The sequence below is a fragment of the Ammodytes marinus genome, assembly GCF_949987685.1.
Source record: "Ammodytes marinus genome assembly, chromosome: 8".
In the NCBI taxonomy this organism is placed as follows: domain Eukaryota; kingdom Metazoa; phylum Chordata; class Actinopteri; order Uranoscopiformes; family Ammodytidae; genus Ammodytes; species Ammodytes marinus.
The window spans coordinates 23,510,247-23,529,822 of record NC_137212.1 but is presented as its reverse complement, the minus strand read 5'-3'; the positions used below and the strand labels follow the sequence as shown (position 1 = coordinate 23,529,822).

Below are 19,576 nucleotides of genomic sequence, written 5' to 3'. Positions count from 1 at the left end.
GTGACAAATGTGTCTTTATTTTTTTCTACAAATATCTCAATTTAAACACTAACCACCACCATATAAGATCAGAGCTCTCCATCGCAGGCCAAATCCCTTTGGCAGCCCTTAATCTGACACCATACGGGGTAAAACCTCCAAATTGCAACCACCTGTTGTCATGTGCCTGCTGGTCCATACTTTAAGGATAACTGTCCCCTTGCTGTTTCTGATCACAATCTGGAGATGCAGTGAAAGGAGTGTAAAAAAGCATCTAAGTGGACAATGAGTTAAAATTGTTGTCAAACTATAGAAAAGGGGAGTTATGCCACATCCATTCTCAACCATGTTATAGGCTACTTTATTTATCTTTTTTTCCAGATAGAAAAAGCTTTGCATCAAAGAATGGAAGGGCTGAGTTGTTTCAGGTAACAATATGATACAATCGATTGACTCCCATCTGCATCTGTATGTAAAATATTACCATTCATGTTACAAATAATGCCAATCTACCAGGAAATGTTGCTTGCACTATGCAGCATTGATGATTTAAGAAAACCAAAGAGTTGTGAGGATATTAAACCTTTCCTATGGAGCAGCCAGTCCGCTCTGCCTCTGATTCGCTCCTGTTGTTACCTGCAGCCTAACTAACCCGCCTCTTCATCAGCAATGATCCTGTTGATTGACAGCTGTATCAGCCACCCACAGTGCGCAAAGCGTCGGCTTTGTGTTCACTCCAGTTCAATAACCAATCGGTTAAAATGTTCAACAATCGCGACGCCATACGGACTCTACATTCCGCCATGTTGGTGAGGGAAACACATCGGCGCTCTTAGCATTTTATTCTGTTCTCCGTCGAGAGAACTGCTTTCTTACAGACAAATAGCATATCGAGAAAATATGTTATCAATCAGTTATATCTGTTTTTCTATCAGTGTGTGTTATTGCCTAGTATAGAAAGTGTTGTCATGGAATTATAGGATTAGTTATGAAAATGAATAAAAACCGATTATCACTGCAGTGGTGGCTGTGTGTAATGTCTGAACATCATGGATGTGTGTGTGTGTGTGTCACATGAACAGGATTTAAATAGCTGTCTACACACCTCCCTGCACACCTCCGCCCCATTTCCTTCTGGAGCCTATCTCTCCTCCTTTTCTCCTCCTCAGCCACTCTGTCGCCACTTCTCCCACCCGATCCCCCCTTCCTCTCTGATGACACCCACCCACATCTCCCTCCCTGCTTCTCTCTGTCTCTCTCTCTCCCTCTCCATCCATCGATACAGCTCTCTCGTCCTTGTCCTCCTTCCTGTCTTGATTTATTTATTTGAATATCTAAGTGCCTTATCAAACATTAGTAGACCAAAACTTGCACCACAAATAATCAGTTACACTACGATCAATAATGCAAACAACATAATAATTGAGTTAGCCATGGTTTAAAATATGATGCCATTACAACCTGGCTTATCCAGTAGTCATCATACCAGTTGTGCTAGTTCTAGAAGCAACAGTTTTAATAGGAGTGGCAAATGCAACAGTAATTTGATATGAATGTAAAAGCAGCCGTAGGCAAAGTGATTATACAAAAGCAACTTCATTAGTAGCTGCATTCACAGTTTAGTATAGTAGCTATAGTTATTTGTTTGCAGTTGCAGTATAGTGTCTGCAGTAGCCTAGTAGTGTTAGAGCATTAGACGTAGGCTACTTGAACCAGGCTCGTTGGAGTAACAGTGGCAATGGTTACTATGTGTAGGCTATAGCTAGTACTTACTCACTTGTTGAATAAAATACTTTGCAGTTAATGAACGATAGAACACTTTTTTTTTTAATTAATCTAAGTACTTGCACTGGACTCATCTCACTTCAGAAGAAAGACTTTTTGCTCATCCGATGAATGTTACTGTCAACAAAAACTCAAATAAAGATGCCACACTAGCCTAAGTATATGAATAACTCAATTTGTTTTTGCATGTAATCAAATATGCTAATAAGCAGCCTATAGATCCAGGTACCTAATAGTAAACAATTTAAAGTAGACCACATTAGAATGTATTTAATGATACAATAACAGTCTGAAAGGAGTACTTTTGCATCATGAATGCTTTTACTTTTGAAAAGTACAATTTGTTTCCAATTACCTGCATGCATTGATTTAAGCATACTTTTAAATGTGTTTAAACGTGTTTTATGCAATTAAGTTTGTCCTTGCACTTTGGGAGATGTCAAAATACAAATATCTTGTAGTTCTGTAGGCTATTTTAAGATTGACAGGACCTGCATACTTTTTCTAAAGCAAATAATCTTAAAAGTCCTTCCACCACTGTACAGTAGAAGTCGCAGTAGCCTAGTTTCAGGGGCAGTAGTAAGAAGAAGCAGTTGCTATAGTGGGTCAGCTTAACCAATAGTAAACTAAAAGATCATATGTGACATAGTAGTGTGCGATTGATCAGGGATTAGTGAGTGAGCATGTTCGTGTTAGTAGTGTGTGTAATATTTATAGTGCATTTATGTGCAGGCGATGTGTGTGTTTGTCATAAAAGAGGGGTAGTCGGTGTGACAGATCAGAAATCAGAAACTTGTGTGGAGCTTCAAATCGAGATTGCACACACACACACACACACACACACGCACGCACGCACGCACGCACGCACGCACGCACGCACGCACACACACACACACACACACACACACACACACACACACAGACGCGCGCGCGGGCGGGGTTGGGAGGCTGTCTATTGTTTCCTTCTAGCCAATCGTAGGCTGACTATCACCTCAGCCAATCATCGTGCCCTTCTTACACCCGTCTCTCCTCCCGCTGCTCTATAAAGGCGGGAGCTCCGGCTGGTGGACGCGCCGCTGGCAGCAGGGCGACGACATTCATTTACACCATCTGGGATAAAAGCCACATGCCTATTTGTTTGTCATTTTCATTTGCGCGATATTCTGACTGGGTATTATTATAGGCATACTATTATTATTTTTCTACAACCACCATGGCGGACAGTAAAGTGAAAAGTGGCGGAGAACTCAGTGCCAAGGTAAGACCAAGACAATAACGAGAGATATTGATGCATTTAATAACTATTTAGAATTGCATGCGTAATGTGCTCAGTTCAAGGACAGTGTCGAAAAGAAGGCTCTCAGTTTGTTGAATATTACCCAATATCATTAACGTTAACACTTTGACATTGAGCCATACATTCTAATGTAGCCTATTCTACTGAAGTGTCTCAGTAGAGCTTTGATTAGAAAAAGGAGTAAACCATAGACAGGTATAAAAGGAATAAACACAGGCTGCTTGAGGTACCGGTTTAGAAAAAGAAGTACGTCTGCTTCCTCTCTGGGTTTAAGCCTGCACCGCCTCCTTGTTTAGGCTGCAAGAGAAGATTATAGCATGCCTACCTGTCATTTTACAAACTAGATTTACGCACTGCACAGTTCGTCCCATCCAGGTGCTTTCTGTCTGTATGCGTCGCCAAACGCACTGAAAGATTTGCCGTTCGAATCTTATAAGTTACACATTTGATAAACTACTACTTTGAACCGTTTATGAAGGTTTGGACTGTTTATGGAGCTCTTGAGGCTACTCTTAATCAAAGCGACCTTATAATTTAAACCAAAAACTTCTATCATTCAATAAATAAATAAAAAATGCCGCCCACCGTTTCGATGCAAGACTGTGGGGAGAGAGAGAGAGACAGAGACACAGAGAGAGAGAGAGAGAGAGAGAGAGAGAGAGAGAGAGAGAGACACAGAGAGAGAGAGAGAGAGAGAGAGAGAGAGAGAGAGAGAGAGAGCGAGAGAGAGAGAGAGAGTTGACAGTTGATATTTTAGAATGTTTCGTGTCAAAGTGCATAGCCTATGGTTAGGACTATTATTGTGGGCATGCATGTTTAAAAACAATGTATGCATATTAAATTGAGATTTAGTTTAACGACGTCGGCTACTCTATATGTTATCCATTTCCCCGCTAGACTGTAACAAAATAACACGCGCTGACGTGACTGAATCGATAATCTTAAGTAATTCATGTGGAGCGAGTTGTTGTTGAGGAGAGGAGCAACTGTCGTAGGTGGTGGTAACCTATGTTCATGTTTATCGTCGTGGAGTTGATGTGTGTATCATACGACGCTGCTAGAATATCATTCCTACCAGTGTCCTTCTCTAATTTGGTTTGTCTGTATAGCGCTCTCTCCTCGGTTACTTCAAGCAGCTGGTGCGCGAGGCGTTCGTGAGGCGCGCGTGCAGAGCTCTGTTTGCCTGCAAGCCGCAGGGGGGCGCGAGGGAAACAGGCTGCTTAGAAAAAAAGAAGAAAAAGCGAGCACATTAGGGCATAAAGCATATAGATAGATGTATAGAGTAGGCTACAACACCTTAATTTTTTTTAACCATTGTGTAAAGTAGGAAATATCAGTCAAGCCACAAAGCCAACACGACAGACAGGTTGATTGCGTGTATGTTATTGCTAGTAGACTATGTATGACGAAGTTGCAGTTATGATAGGCCTATTATAACCTAATTGCATAGGTCACATTTAGAAAACATTTAAGACAAGACATTAAGACAGCAACAAGTGTGCCGCGAACTGTTGTCTTTAATATAGGCCTAATACTTGAATGTTCAGTAGTTGGCCTACTACTGGGGCTGTAAAGGAGCTTTGTCAAAAAAACATTGGCTCGTTTTGGCACCTGCTCTGATCGCTGGCAGATGATAATCAGCTGCCGGGCTGCTGGGAGTTGTAGTCTTTGTGCTGGTTGGTTTTGTCTGTGGTTTCCCTCGTGGCCGGGCTCGCTCTGAGTAAATACGTCCATTAGTAAACTGCAGCAGAAACCGACTGTATCATATTTCAGGCAGCCAATAGGAGCTGGGAGGGACTTAGAAAGGATCTGACCAATAGGAGGTCTTAACGTCAAAGCATCATCTGTCTGTAAAAGGCAACTTGCAGCCTAGCTCCGTGAAGGTGAGGAGTAGTATGGAGGGCAAACATCTCAGTTTCCCTCCTTTTTTCAGCAAGACACACATGTCTGTCTGCTACCAACTGGAAAGCGGGTCGAATGTCATTGATTTCATTCTTATAATTACAATATTTTTTTTGTCACAGTCACAGCTGTCAAAGCATTTTTTTTACTTAAGAGAATAATAAGATATTGCCCTAATCTATCTAAACGTAATCTATTTAAACACCTATAAAAAAGTAACATTTAACCCCTTAAGATACACTTTTAAGTAACTCATTAAACATCTGCTTTTTAAAATAAAATCAATCAAAATTGTATTCAGTGTGTACTTTATTTGGTTTACTTTATTGAGAAATGTACTTTATGAAAATCCATTATTCCATCCTCTACTACACAGAAGATGAATAGAGTGTAGCCACTGTGCCTCTGCAGTTTGACCACCAAGAAAGTGAAACAGAAAGTCCATACAAAGTTTCAAATAACAAGGAAGTGTGTACTTTTTTGGATGGAGGGAAATGAATACTGACTTTTGACTCTCATTGGTAAAGTTCACCTACAGCAAAGACAAAAACATGCATTTTCATCAGGTCATTAGAGCATTTCCTTCTGTCCTAGTGTCATTTACACTTTGAGAATATGTTTGCTTTCAGGAGCTGAAGGAGAAGAAACTGGCTGAAGAGACAGACAAAGAAAAGGATGCTGCTGCCAATGGCAAAACTGTAAGAAGCGCTCCTCTTGTTCCTCTCACAGCTTGTAGAAAACAAACAATCCAATTCTTTACTCTGACAACCATTATGACTCTGTCTCGTGCCGGCAGGACAAGGAGAATGGAGAGCAGGAGGACGAGGAGGACTTGGGAGAAGAGGAGGAGGAGGATGGAGAGGGAGAGGGTAGGTGTCATCATACCAGGCTGGACAAAACGGGTGGAAGAAGGTCATGATACCCAGCATTGCCATGATTGGTGGAAAGTAAACTCAGGTTCCAAGGAAAATGCATCTTGGGCATATGTCAAGCAACTAAACAAAACTAGTTTTACTGACCAAACTACCCCTCTACTTTGAACTGAACACCAGATTTGATCAATTGAAAATGCAAAGCGTAATCTGAATGAGTGGTTTTCTCACAATGAACCCTCCAGTTGCAGAATGTCACAGCCACCATTTTCCCAAATCAAACTATGTGATGTGTAATGTGGACACTGCTTCTGTATAAGCCAGCTAATGTCATTGTATCCCATGTTCAGTCTAATAAAAGTGCTGGTATGCCACCTAGTGGCCCGACTGTGAAACTGCAGAATGTACTTCAGACTGCTGACATCAGTATTTACAATTTATTTTATTTTTCATCCGTGCAACAATTGCTGAAGCAGATTTTACACATAAACCCAGATTATACACCTGAGTAGCAGACCTTACAGATACACCTGAAATATGTCTTCATTTTTCATCAGTACGACAGAAGAATACATGACAGCATGTTGTCCAGGTCGGGGAATACGTGCCGACCTGTGTCAAGTCTAACAGGCTGTGGTGTATTTGTGTGAGTTCAGGTGACGAAGAGGATGATGAAGATGATGACCTTGATCAGCCAACAGGGAAGAGAGCAGCTGAGGATGATGATGATGATGAAGATGATGACGACGATGAAAAGGTGAGGAAGAGTTGCCATGAAAAATCATTTTAGTTACAGAAAAAAAGCCAAAAATTGACAGCAGATCACTGTTATACTGTATATACTGTAGGTCTAGCCATAACAAAGCATCGCCAGCATCATCCAATCTCTCATTCTCACCTCACACATTGTTCTTCCAGGATGTGGTTGAAACCAAGAAACAGAAGACGGACAAGTAGAGTTTGCTACTTGTAGAGGACGCCACCATCCAGCAAACCTTCGACACCTCAGCCTCCCCCCCCCCCCACCTGACAAGAATACTTTTAAAAAGAGAATTTGTTTGTATTTTTTATTTACATTTTATATTTTTGTAAATATTGTAAGGAGGTCGGCCATTTTGCAACAGGGATCTTTTCTGGGTTATCAAGTGGTGCTTTGAAGAATTTTAGATCCAGGGTCGTCATCATCATCAGCCAGCCGTCCACGTTATGTATGAATTGACAAGCAGCAGACACACACACACTCACACAAACACACACCCATGCACGCACACACACACACACACTGCAGCATGTCAAACACATCATAGTTTCTCTTACTTTAATTTCAATATATATAATTCCAAGGTCTTTAGGAACAAAGTGTGTGTTGACCTTTAGTCACATGGGAGCAGTACCTCAGCCCTTTTTACAGTGCCGAGTTTGCATTAGTGGTAGTTCTTATGAGATGCCAAGGCGGTAGTTTCTGTTGTCTATCAATAATGGACGGGTATTAATGTCTTTATGTCTGTACTATTTTGTTGGACAATAAACATTTGATTTTGTTTGTCTTTGTAATAGTCTCTGCCTGTCTGATATTGTTTCCACCTGCAGTATAAAAGAAAGAAAAAAGAATGTAATGAATTAACACTGATGTGTGATCTTTTCAGCAGTCAGAATTGCTCAGCTGGGATTCCCAGTGGCTGCATGGCCACATTTTAGGAAAAATAATCCCCTCACAGCTGATGTCTCACATTCAGTTTAAGGCTCAGGTATGCTCATTCTTACTTTCCTTTAGCTTGTTGGGTTGCACCTCTCCTGGTTGACTGTTTCAATAAGGTTTGTTTAAAACAGTTGGTGCACTGGAGACCATGTCATTCACACCATCTATGTATTTTTCCTCCCTGCACGCTCCGACACAGGTGTAGCAGTAACATATTTGTATGTGCAACCGGCTGAAAAGTTTGATATATATTACTTAGAACAAGAAAAACGTCCAGGTGAAAAACAGCAGTTCTGGTCAAATGGGAAAAACTATTGTCTAACATTTTTTGGAGAAAGAGTGATGGATGAGATCATTTCCATCTGATATCAGTAGTATACAGGTTATTTTCAGTTCAGATTTTGGTTAAATTACATAGCTGTAGCACACACAGTATGGGTCAATTGATTTGTTATAGGTCAAATAAATAAACGAAAGAGAAGTAGTTGTGGAACAGTGAACTGTAGTGTCCTACAGTATTCAAAACACAAGCTATAAGTAACCTGAGGTAAGTAAACCACAAATAACTCCAACAAAGGAGGGACACGGACTAAATATGAAAGAACATTTGTGTTTTGTATGCATGCATTGACGATTCTTGAATAGTAAACAATAGTACAAACTAGCAACATTTGACTGACTGATATCTGACTAAACCGTTTTGATTTCTAAAGCTGCTTGTGTTCCAAGAAGTATTTAGTTACTGAGGTTGGACTGGACCATAACCGTTAACACACAATTATAAAATACACACCATTCTTCAAAATTCTTAGCAAAAACTTTATTAAGATAAGTGCCTTTGTCAGTGGTTATTTTCTGTCCCATTAGGCGTCAGTTTGAATCTGATTGTATAGAAATATGTTTCACATTCACATATCTAACTGTTAGATGGTGCACAAATATTCTTTAAAAAGGGAACATTGGCTACTGGTTTGCCTCTCAAAGCAGGTTTGTCTGATTACAACAATATGTGTATTTATGTATTACAGACCTGTTTAAAATATAGATAAAGAATGATCAGGTTTTTGGTTGATGCATTTCAATGTAAACAATTAGAAACAGAAATTGCTTGCCCCCAAAAAGATCTATGTTCATCACTGTGGTGGAGTTGTCGAAGCCGAGGTCAGGGGTCATGTTGGTATGCGGCCGCGGAGGTACTCCAACACGGCATCGGTTCCTTTTGCCACAATAGCTGCTCTGGGTGTGCGGAAAGGATTCCCGTCTAGACTGAGACACCTGAGGGCCAACAAAGGCTTCAATTTATCAAGGGTCTGGGTCTAATTTTCACATTTGTTCCCCCAAAATAAAAGACAAAAACTTTCCTGAATTTTTTGGAAAAGCAAAAACTAAACATTGACTACGTACAGTGACAAGACAGATTGTTCTTTGAGTGGGGGTCTCACTGCAGATTAATGCCTTCACTCAAATCTTTGCGGGAGTTTTCCAGGTGCATGCTGGGAGGAGGTATGAGACAGTGTGAGGTGTAGTCCATACCTGAGGCTGGTACACAGTCCCAGTTCAGGGGGGATGTTCAGCAGGTCATTGTTTGACAGATCCAGCGTTGACAGATTGACCAACTTTATCAGACGAGAAGGGTCCACGCCGCCCACCTGGTTGTTACCAAGCAACACCGTGTCAAGGGAAACCATTTGATAGAGGACTTCAGGGAAGGACTTGAACCTGAGTAGTCAAAGTATAGGAGACAGTCCTGCTGAATGATTGAATATTTATACTATTATAATTTTGTAGTTTAGGTAAAGTAGCCATGCCAAACGGCAAAACTGAGTAAGTCAGAGAAGTGAGGAGCCATGTCAGCCAGCACCGGCTAGAGCTTCTCTCAGACACTCACATGATCTTCAGCCAAATGGCATCTTGTGGCGTCAGGTGTGAAGACAAACATTTTTACATTCATTATGTATTATTAGGATTTCATTTGGAATTGAACTGGGCCTGAAACAGTGATTTACCTGTTGTAATTGAGGATAATGGAGCGTAGTTTGGTCAAGTTGTTCATTTCAGATGGTAAATCACTCAACTCGTTATTCCTGAAAGAAGAAAAAAGACAGGACATAAATTAAATATTCAAGCCTTTAGTGGAGGTTTCCAATTACTACCCTTTTACAAAACCTGTAACAATGCTGGCATCTATCTGTTAAAGTAATGGCTTTCTGGCATATCATTATAATTATTTTATGTAAATGGCTTGCAATGGCTCTATTTGAACATATAGCTGCAATGCTAGCCTGATATTTCCCCCCAGTGTGTAAAAATAAAAGCTGTGAGTTAAAAAATACAATATCAAGTGAAGGATTTTGCAACGTATGGTGTAGTTCTAATGTTTACCTCCATGACTTACGGTAATTAATGATCATCCTGCTTGTTTCACACAAAGTGACAGCGCAAGAGCAGAAAATGACAAAACATCAGGTTGAAACTCTTTTTATTCCTGTGTAATTATATGCTGTATGTATGATATTGTATGTTATATGCTGTAAAAAGCATTTAGGGAAAATTAATAAGCAAATCAATTCACATATCAATCCTTAGTTGCAGCCTAACATGTGAATATCGTCAAAGCAGAACGTTTTTCAAAGCCAACATACATTTCTGAGTTCTATGGAGCAGTTTTAGAAATGAAATACTCTGTAAATCAACATGTGTTGACCTGTGTGTGTGTGTGTGTGTGTGTGTGTGCGCACCTGAGGTCAATGTGTGTCAGCTGCAGGAACTTGCAGATGTCAAGAGAACTGCAGGTGAGTCTGTTGAAGCCCAGGTTGAGGTCTAACAGGGAGGGTTGGAACTCCATCAGTCTGCACACACGACAAACAGATGTGGTCAGTGTGGGTTCAAAGAGCCTTGTGTTGTGATACAATGTTTGATCTGGATGTAGGCAGAGTGCAGGGGTGTGTGTATAGTTGTGCGTATGTGTGTGTACCGGGGAGGTAGAGAGGTCAGCTGGTTCTTGCTGAAGTTCACAGTGGTAACACCTTGATCTGCCGCAGCATCAAACAGCTCATCTGGAACACTAGACGCCTGCTTCTCACTGAGCACAAACACAAACAGTCACACTCTGGTTAATGAAACTTGAATTGAGTGAACTAACAATAATTAACATCTTCAACCTTAAGCAACATTTAGATATACATCGTTAATCAAATGACTCCGTGGTGCAAAAGTTGCTTTAGGGTGTATTCACACATGCCGTGTTTAGTTCAGTTGAAACGAACTCAGATGCACTTCCGCCTTTGGTGCGCATCTTTCAGACAGGTGTGAATACAGCAATCGCACTCGGGGGCGGACCAAACAAACGCTCTGCTGCAGTTCGTTTGTGGTGTGAATTTGGCCGGACTCGATCCGACCCAATTGCAGGAAGCACTGTGCCTTTTCTTTTTTAATAAATCGCTGTCAGCTTCACATTATAGGAAAGTGTTGTTGTCGCCATTGTTAGGAAGATTAGTTGTGGTTTGACCGGGAGCCCCGAGCGAATACATTACATTTGATAGACAGGACGCGTAAACATGCTGATGTGTTCAGCGATCAGATGAAGGAGAGGGGGGCATCTCCCGCACAGTGACAACAGGTTCACGCTGCGCTTTGTATGAAGTGCGTGTTTTTACTTTGCATCCCATGTTACGGTACCGTCAATACCATCCCTGTGTCAGTTTGGAGCTGAGCCGCGCCGAACTCACACCCAGCTGACACACGGCTAAATCAGCTGTGTGTCAGCTTGAGCCTATTCCTCGCGAGCCGCGCGTCCAGCAGCAAAAATACAGTAAATATTATGTTTCACATCGTAGGCTACAAGCCACACATTGACACAGGCCTACATATTATAACCATATGAAACAACACTAATTTTATGTTTTTTTAATTTTATTTATAGGCTAGATGTTGGCCTATTTATTTATTTATTTATTTATTTATTTATTTATTTATTATTTTTAACCCCATATCGTATCAGTTATATATTTCGCAGTTTTTACTTAGTTTTTCCTGCTTCTCTCCACCCCAGAATGTCTGTCCAATGAATGAATGACCTCAGATCACGTGTGGTTTTGCTTCGTGATGCTGGTTCACTTGCAAAAGGGGCAATATGAAAGTGGACCACACCAAACAAAAAAAATCTAAACTCTATTTGGTCTGGACCAAAGCAAGTGAACTAGTGGACTTTCCCAGTGTGAATACACCCTTAGTGCTGAAACCAAAATGAATATTATGTATTAATTATATTAACATTATTTAATAATACTTCTGATGTAATTACATATACACATTATATAAATATTACTATGCTCACAAATCACTTTTGTGGAACTGAAGGTCCTCAACGTGCAGTATTTCTGCCCCCTGGTGGTGAAATATTTCCTGTTGCAACTTTCAAACTAAAATTCCCTTGACTTCCGACAAGATTAAAGGTGGTAACTTGGAGCAATCAGCTGCTTCAAAATGTTATGTGACAACATCAAGATGGCAGCTGTATGCGGGGCTAATGTTAACACAAAAACACAAATAGTACTTATATAGTGCTAATACTACAATTATATTAAGCCGAGATTTACATAACTGAAAAGTCTGTTTCACCATTCTGGGATGAATGCGGCATGCAGAAGTGAGGCAGCAGAATTGCCAGCCTATTAGTTGGAAATAAATGTACCCAAAACAACAACAACAAAAAATTATTGAAATCTTTTTTTATATTGATTAAAGAAATTAAAATAAAGACACAACTGTATATAACTGACCTGTAAACCAATGACTTCAGAGTTGTTATACTATGCATATTGACCCTGGCCTGGCTGGGTAATGTCATGGCTGTATTTCCTTCATCTTCTTTCTCAGGCTCCTCTGCAGAGGCACACATACAAAAACAGAGGTCATCACACAGAGTAACTGAACTCATTTAGGTTCAGTAGTCAAAAGTTGGCAATAAAGTAAACTGTACCTTTAATTCTTCCTCTTAAATATTTCAGGAGCTCATTGGTTCCTTTCTGTGAAGAGGACAACAGAAGAGGAGTGTAAGGATGCCTTGTGTTCTAATGAAGAAGTATGTGAACATTACCAGCTATTTTAAGGGTTTTACATGGAAACATGCTAGTGAAATTCTATAAAGACAGAAAAATCTCCGAATTTATCAACTGTAATGTTATCATTTCTGGTTTGTATCCACTAAACTGCAGCTATCAAATCGTTATTTTTTCCTCAAAAATGAACAGCTAAATATAAAAAGGAAACATGTGTGTGCTACTTTCTGTAGATACAAGATTATTGTACCAGATTTTCCAACACTAATGCAATCTATTGGCGTTTTAAATTTGTATCCAGTTTAGATCCATTTGTCAACATTTGTTTGTATTTTAAAATTAAAGCCTAGATAAGATTCAAGATACTTCATGGTAAAGTTATACCGGTAGTTTACTATTGAGGGATTTCAGACAGGCTTGACTACAATGCATTATCTTCCGTTCCTTCTTCAATCTGTTTGTGCCCTGAGTGTGTTACCTACAGTGAGAATGTCTCTCCTGATTCCTCGCAGAGGGTTTCCCTCCAGCAGTAACACCTTCAGATTGGGCAGCAGGCTGAGGGACGCTGGAAGGCTGACAGAGATGGATCCAAGTCACATTAAAATGTCTGAAACTGTAAATGTATGTACTGACAGTAGATAGTGGTAAACAATTGCATAGCATTTGCTCTGTCAAGATTGAAGGGTGTTAGTCGTGAACATGTCCCATCGAGCTGAATTGATTAAGGATTACATAACATCCATAATGATGTATAACGATATAATGATATCTGATTGGAGAATCTATACGCTGAAATCTGGTGAGCAGAAAATGACAATAGTGTGAACTGGTGTAAAAAGGCGTCATGATGCCAGCGTCCTACTTGGTGATGTCATTGTTGGTGAGGTCGAGGCGTGTGAGCGTGCTCAGTAAGGTGATCTGGTCGGGCAGCGTCTGGATCTTGTTGTCTCGCAGCTCTAGGAAAGAGATGGCTTTCAGGCAGGCCAGCTGCTCCGCCTCCAACTGCTCAATCTGGTTGTTCCCGACATAAAAGTCCTACACACGTAAACAGAATGACATTTATTGGGGATTGTGATATATCCAACAACATATAGGCAATGCAGATGCAAGAGTTGACATTCCCTATGCAAATTCCTTTATCGGTCATCATTTGCCATGTTAATTATCAATAATAAATGAACCATGACAAGTTTGTGTAACACAGAATACTAAATGGTGTTTCTATGGCTACCTTGAGCATGGGTGCAGGCAGCTTTGGGAGGAGGCGGAGCTTGTTGTGTGTGAGGTAGAGCTGCTCCAAAGCGATCATCTCTGATAGGCTGGCAGGAATGTCAGTCAGCTGGTTCTTGCTGCAGTCCAACAGCTTCACATCTGTCAAATCAAGTCACAAACGCATACTTGTACAGTGCTGGGAAGCAGGTAAAGCATTGTTTTTTTTTAGGTAAACAGTTGATAAAGTCCACTATTTGACCATTTCAACACGGTACATCAAGTATTAAAAGCGACCACGTAAAGAATCAGAAAAGCTGACATAACAGTGAAGCTGCTCTTACTTGTGAGCTGGCCCAGGCTGTCAGGCAGACAGCTGAGTTTGTTTTGACTCAGGTTCAGTTTCTGCAGAGAGGTGAGATGGCCTAAGCCAGAGGGCAGGCCTTTCAGATTGTTGTTGGACAGGTCCTTTAACCAATCACAGGACAAGAAGACATCTCAATCAACCAATCAAAATACACAATAAAAAGAGCCTGATGATAGTGAATGACTTCATGTTGTGCCAGTATGGGTTACCAGCTCGGTCAGGTTCTCCAGTTGTCCTATTTCCTCTGGCAGGTTCTCCAGCATGTTCTCCTGGAGTGTGAGGGAGCGGAGGTTCTTTAGAGCGCACACCTCCACAGGCAGTGACCTCAGCTGGTTATGACTGAGGGCACAGGAAAACAGACCCCGAACATTAATATTTTGCCCTAATCAGGGATTTGTGATGCTGTCAGAACTTTTTTGTGGGGCTTATTTGAAAAAAAAAAAAAAGTAGGGTTACTTATCTAAAACAGTCAAGCCAAAGTGAGTGTGTGGTTGTAACCTGAGGTGCCATAATGAGTGGCCACAGGTGCCGCAAGAATTGTTCATTTGAATTGTTCTTTTTCATTCTGATTATTTAACATTGTTTCTATACAAATAAAGGTTTCATCGGCAACACAATCTGGTCCCCATCATCACTAACAGCAAAAACACCAAAGGGTGACCAAAAGTCTAGAATCAAGATGGATGATCAAAACTCTAACAAGGCATTTTAGCACGCCTATTCCCCAAACATTTCGATGCCTGGAAGTAAGGGCATCTCAATATTAAATGTAATCAAGTTTGTCCTCTTAACAATTTAAAATATTTGATACATAAGGTCTGCATAGTGTTTGTAGGTACAAGGTGTGTGTGTGTGTGTGTGTGTGTGTGTGTGAGAGAGAGAGTGTGCGCTTGTGTGTCAGAGTGAGTGAGTGAGTGAGTGAGTGAGTGAGTGAGTGAGTGAGTGAGTGAGTGTGTTTGTGTGTGTACCTGATCCGAAGTTGCTGGAGCTCTTGCAGTTTTCCCAGATCATTTGGTAAACTGCTCAGCCGGTTGTCATGGAGCTGACAGAGAAAAATCAACATTTTAGCTATGAACTAAAATGTACTAAATGAACTCAGTACTTAGATGAATACTACTCTTGTTTCATAGTGGCACCACCTTAATCAATATGTAAAATGCGTAAGATGCCTAGTATGACCTGGATGTGTGGGTGAGCTACTCTGTCAGGCCTGGTAGGTTACGTATTGGTGATACTTACATCAAGTGTACTGAGCCCGGTCAGTAGTGCGATGTCGTTGGACAGTTGTGTAAGCTGATTGGATGAGAGCAGCAGTTTGGTGAGGTCGGTCTGTTCCCACCAGCGATCCGACTCTCCGAAGGCCACATTCTGCTTGGCCTCCTCTGGTGTGTCGAGGTTTAATCGATACACGTTCTGAGGGACTGAGATACGTTAATATAGTTATTACATAAACACACACACACTGTGCAGGGTTTCAATTGTTTGTTTGTCCTATTTTTCAAAGTCTTCCTCCAGAAGACCTCACACTTCACTACCATACGGTGAAAGCGGATTAATTAAACATGTTAAGGTTTTGAGACTAACAGGTATATATTTGTTTGAAGACTTATTTTATAGCATGTTAAGAGCCAGGTTTAACAGAAGATTTGCAGATGAACCAGTAGAGATCTGCTGTAATGCCCCCTTGCATGAAGTGAGCTATATTATTTGAGTATTTTAGGGATTTTGCCAACAATTTAAAAGTTAAACAACAGTGTGGGAATGAGACTGCAGCCTTGCTTGTGTCAAAATATCTGTTTACATATTAGGGTAACCATTTTCACAGCACATTCATTAGTTCTAGGCTACACTGTTTTCATATTGTCACATATCCTGCCACTTAGGCCTACACCTTTTCAATTCATTTCAGGATATCCCGTACCTCTCTCTCGGGGTTTCGGAAACGCCTGTCATGACAACAGAACTGTGGCCATATTTACGCGGGCTGATAAGGAGAAGTTTACCTTCTGTCAGCCCTCTTCCAGACAGGTTTAGCTGGCCGCTTTTCCTGGCTGCCTTCAGCAGACCGTAAGGAATGGAGGGCTCGGTGTTTTCTGTCTTAAAGCCCGCCAGAGAGTCCACCTTCCCCGGTCTTTTGAATCGAGACATTTGTAGTTTGGTGAGAATGGCAGCAGTCAACTGTTAACTTCACAGGCCTTTTACATAGACCGACAGAGACCTGGGCCGTGTCTGAACTGCCATACTAACGTCCTACTCATACTCATTTTGACTTCAATTTGAGTATGTGACGGTTGGGTATGCGAGTTTGGGTATGTGAGAAATTCCCGGATGAGTACTAACTTCCGGGAAGATTTTGGGTATGAATCGATCGTATACTTTTCCTACTCAACCGCCCCACAATGCACTGGGTCAATTCTACCCGCCCAGGAAAATGAAATATTTTCGAGCAAGTTGCTAGGCAACAACATTGTTTGGGGTTCCGCGATCTGACAACTGTACGTGCAGTCATTCATACACTCTTACAATAGATAAGAGATGAAGATAAATACCTAACAACATTAGAGTCACTAAGTGAAATGAGTGTTGTGAGTCTGATAGTGGAGAGAGATCAGAACAGATCGCTGTCCCACACACCGCGGCTCGTCCAGCTCAACTCACAGACAGCTGAGTGCTGATGAGCCGGACAGAGAGCGTCGGAGGGATCCTCCGCCTCAAAACATCATTATTATAAAACAAGAGGTCTAAAACACAGATGATGAACACAGGACTGTAAAAATCTAGTTCAATATCTAACCTGTAGAGGGCGGTTATAAGCTTAACAGTGTCTAAACTGCCTGAATCTTATAAGAAGAAGAAGAAATTCTTCATTGCTTGAGTATACTTCAACTGAGAACGTTTTAGACGCAGCTCGCATACACAATCGATCTTTGAGTAGAGAGTATGCATGAGTATGTAGGATGTAGGACGCTAGTATGGCAGTTCAGACACGGCCCTGATGAAAGTCCTCCACACCCACACTTCTTCTTCGTTTGGAGTTATTTTTGACGGTTGGAAAACAAAGAATTTGTGCATTACCGCCACCAGCTGGTGTGGAGTGTGAAAGAAAAAACTAGTGTGGAGTGTGAAAGAAAAAAAATGTAAATGTAATGGAAAAAGCCATGCCCATCTTTGATAAGTGTTATTTATGAAAATATTTCCATCTCTGTGCTGCAAAGTAAGTTAAAGAAGAAATTGACGACCGTTAAACTTTACCATTTATACGTTTACATAGCCTATCCTGCTCATTGTAATAGCTCTGAAACAATATGCATTTCAACCATCTTACCCCAGACCGTACAACTCTTGTGGTGGCCAGGGGTGTAAGAAAATGTTCCCTAGTGTGCTTGTTTGAAATCCACCTTTTGTTTTTCTCCTATGCCTTGGAATTCTTTCTGGGTTAGCTTACTCCGCATTTAGACAGAAAATGAGACAATCCAAGCTTGAGAGCTTTTTGTCTTCAAGTATTTTAGCCTACATGTAGTAGCTGAACTAACTGCAGATGAGTAACACAGCAGATAGGCCTACACACACCCAGATTGTTATGGCCTTTGCACCGTGAACTTTGACCAAAGTTATAGAAGGCCTAAGTGTGTATGAGCTGAAGGTCCAGTCTTGGTGTACTGTGTTGAATCCACTTGGTCTTTTATTTTCAGGATGAATCTGTCTTTTCTTGTGTTGTGTGTGCTGCTGTCTGCCACAAGCTGCTCAGCTGACAAAGGTAAAACATTTCTATTCTGCGCTCGAATCAAACTCCTCCTGATCTCTATTGTCTTTATTATGTGATCCAAATAACTTGTGCTGTCCTCTTGTTATCGAACTATGCTGTGAAAAAGTTGTAATATTATAGGTCTCAAAACATTGTCACATTTGTTCCCAAAATGGTCTGATTTTGTGTCCTAACATTACAATATTGCTTCTATCCAATTGAACAACTTTTTCCCTTAATATTTTGACTCTTTTTTCGGTCTTGTAAACTCATCAAAATACCATGATATGTTCTACTCTTTCAACTTCAGTCATATCTCAGCTCAGGATAAAAGGAGCCCAAGGTGAAGTTCAAATATATAGGATCAGATTCAGAGGAGCTCACTTTCCATCACAACGTGACTAATGTTTGTCTTAACATGGTTCAAAAAACAAAATACGTGCACTCATAGCAGATATGGCCGTGAGGATATGATTTCCTCTGAGATAAATTGTCATTATAACACTATCAGTTCCTATTTATTACACAGTAAGTCAGTATAAAGGGCAGCAGTCATATCATTTATCAACAAAATCCAATTTTTACTGGACTTTGATGGTCATACACAACAAATGTGTGTTTGTGTGTGTGTGTGTGTGTGTGTGTGTGTGTGTGTGTGTGTGTGTGTGTGTGTGCGTGCTTGCTCAGGCGATCATTCTGGAACGCGAGCAGCAGCAGGATCTCAGTCGGGGACTCTTCAGCCCTGGTTGGTGGGTCTGGCAGCTGTAGTCGGTTTCCTCTTCATCGTCTTTGTCCTCCTCATCATCCGCAGACTTTTCGGGAAGAACAGGTCAGATACACACACACACATTTAGATACAGTAATAATGGTCTCTAAATTCCCATTGTGATGTTTGTTGCCGTCACAGCATTATATCATATCATCATAACATTGTTTCATGCATTCTGCAGTATACTTTAACTCCCTGATAAATGCAGTCAAAACAGGTGCAAAGTAAAGAACTAACCTGTATGCTTGTTGTTTTTGTCGTCTTCTGTTGCAGGGTTGATGAAGAGGGATTGGTTTATGAAAAGCCTTTAGAGATGGATGGAGATGAAACTAAACAGACAAGTCTATAGAAACCCAACTAAAAAAATCACCACACCACCAACAAATCAAAGTCACCTGCTGTCAAGTCCGACAGGTGCATCGCTTTTCTTTGCACTGAAGGAATATGGATGAAAGAAATTCATATTTGGTGTGAAAAAGGCTGTGTTTATGACGGTCATTATTAACAATGTCTGGTGCGTTTCTTATATTAAATATGAAGTGACCTGAGCGGAGTTGATTGGCTTGTCTGTCTTTTTCTCTGTTGATCATTGTTTTTCCCCCTTCTTTTAGAGACCGAAATGGAAAAATAAAAATAAAATGGCTAATTGCCTTTATTCCAAAACACAGAAAAATACTAATTAAATACAAAACTGTGTATGCATGAAAGACACAGTCCTTTTTTAAATGTAACTTACTGACCTCTACCTCTGCACCCTAAATACAGATACATTAATATGCCAACCATTGTTCAAACCCAGATACGAAATTATTAAAATCTAGTGGACTCCAAATCGGACTGACTGAATAATCTACAACGTGTCTATAGTGACAAGACTAGAATATTTGTATTA

The 19,576-nt window shown here is 40.7% G+C and overlaps 2 protein-coding genes across 3 annotated transcripts; one reads left to right on the top strand and one right to left on the bottom strand.

Moving 5' to 3' along the window:
• Window positions 1-2,825: 2,825 nt before the first annotated feature.
• ptmaa (prothymosin alpha a) lies at window positions 2,826-7,389 on the top strand. 2 transcript variants are annotated; one of them, XM_080032360.1, is made up of 5 exons: window positions 2,826-3,022; window positions 5,593-5,661; window positions 5,760-5,827; window positions 6,493-6,592; window positions 6,754-7,389. In XM_080032360.1, exons 1-5 carry the CDS (start codon window positions 2,978-2,980, stop codon window positions 6,790-6,792), a joined length of 321 nt encoding a protein of 106 aa, XP_079888486.1. In that variant the 5' UTR covers window positions 2,826-2,977; the 3' UTR covers window positions 6,793-7,389. The 2 variants fall into 2 exon arrangements, with proteins under 2 accessions (XP_079888486.1, XP_079888485.1); XM_080032359.1 differs by having other exon boundaries at window positions 5,760-5,832; window positions 6,492-6,592.
• A 982-nt stretch (window positions 7,390-8,371) lies between these two features.
• On the bottom strand, window positions 8,372-16,823 carry lrrc40 (leucine rich repeat containing 40). The gene is made up of 15 exons (XM_080033218.1): window positions 16,174-16,823; window positions 15,410-15,591; window positions 15,139-15,212; window positions 14,380-14,509; window positions 14,148-14,271; window positions 13,826-13,965; window positions 13,457-13,629; window positions 13,077-13,167; window positions 12,516-12,561; window positions 12,316-12,418; window positions 10,509-10,616; window positions 10,273-10,383; window positions 9,541-9,618; window positions 9,068-9,253; window positions 8,372-8,809 (listed from the first exon to the last, which is right to left on the bottom strand). Exons 1-15 carry the CDS (start codon window positions 16,316-16,318, stop codon window positions 8,704-8,706), a joined length of 1,797 nt encoding a protein of 598 aa, XP_079889344.1. The 5' UTR covers window positions 16,319-16,823; the 3' UTR covers window positions 8,372-8,703.
• Window positions 16,824-19,576: the final 2,753 nt, after the last annotated feature.

Excerpts from the sequence above, each read along its gene's own strand:
- lrrc40 (XM_080033218.1), bottom strand. The coding sequence starts at position 16,318 with ATGTCTCGATTCAAAAGACCGGGGAAGGTGGACTCTCTGGCGGGCTTT. Across the intron at positions 14,272-14,379 it reads TGGAGAACCTGACCGAGCTG|GACCTGTCCAACAACAATCT; the intron begins GTAACCCATACT and ends GATTGGTTAAAG. Across the intron at positions 8,810-9,067 it reads GGACTGTGTACCAGCCTCAG|GTGTCTCAGTCTAGACGGGA; the intron begins GTATGGACTACA and ends GTTGGCCCTCAG.
- ptmaa (XM_080032359.1), top strand. The coding sequence starts at position 2,978 with ATGGCGGACAGTAAAGTGAAAAGTGGCGGAGAACTCAGTGCCAAG. Across the intron at positions 3,023-5,592 it reads GCGGAGAACTCAGTGCCAAG|GAGCTGAAGGAGAAGAAACT; the intron begins GTAAGACCAAGA and ends GTTTGCTTTCAG. Across the intron at positions 5,662-5,759 it reads CTGCTGCCAATGGCAAAACT|GACAAGGAGAATGGAGAGCA; the intron begins GTAAGAAGCGCT and ends TCGTGCCGGCAG.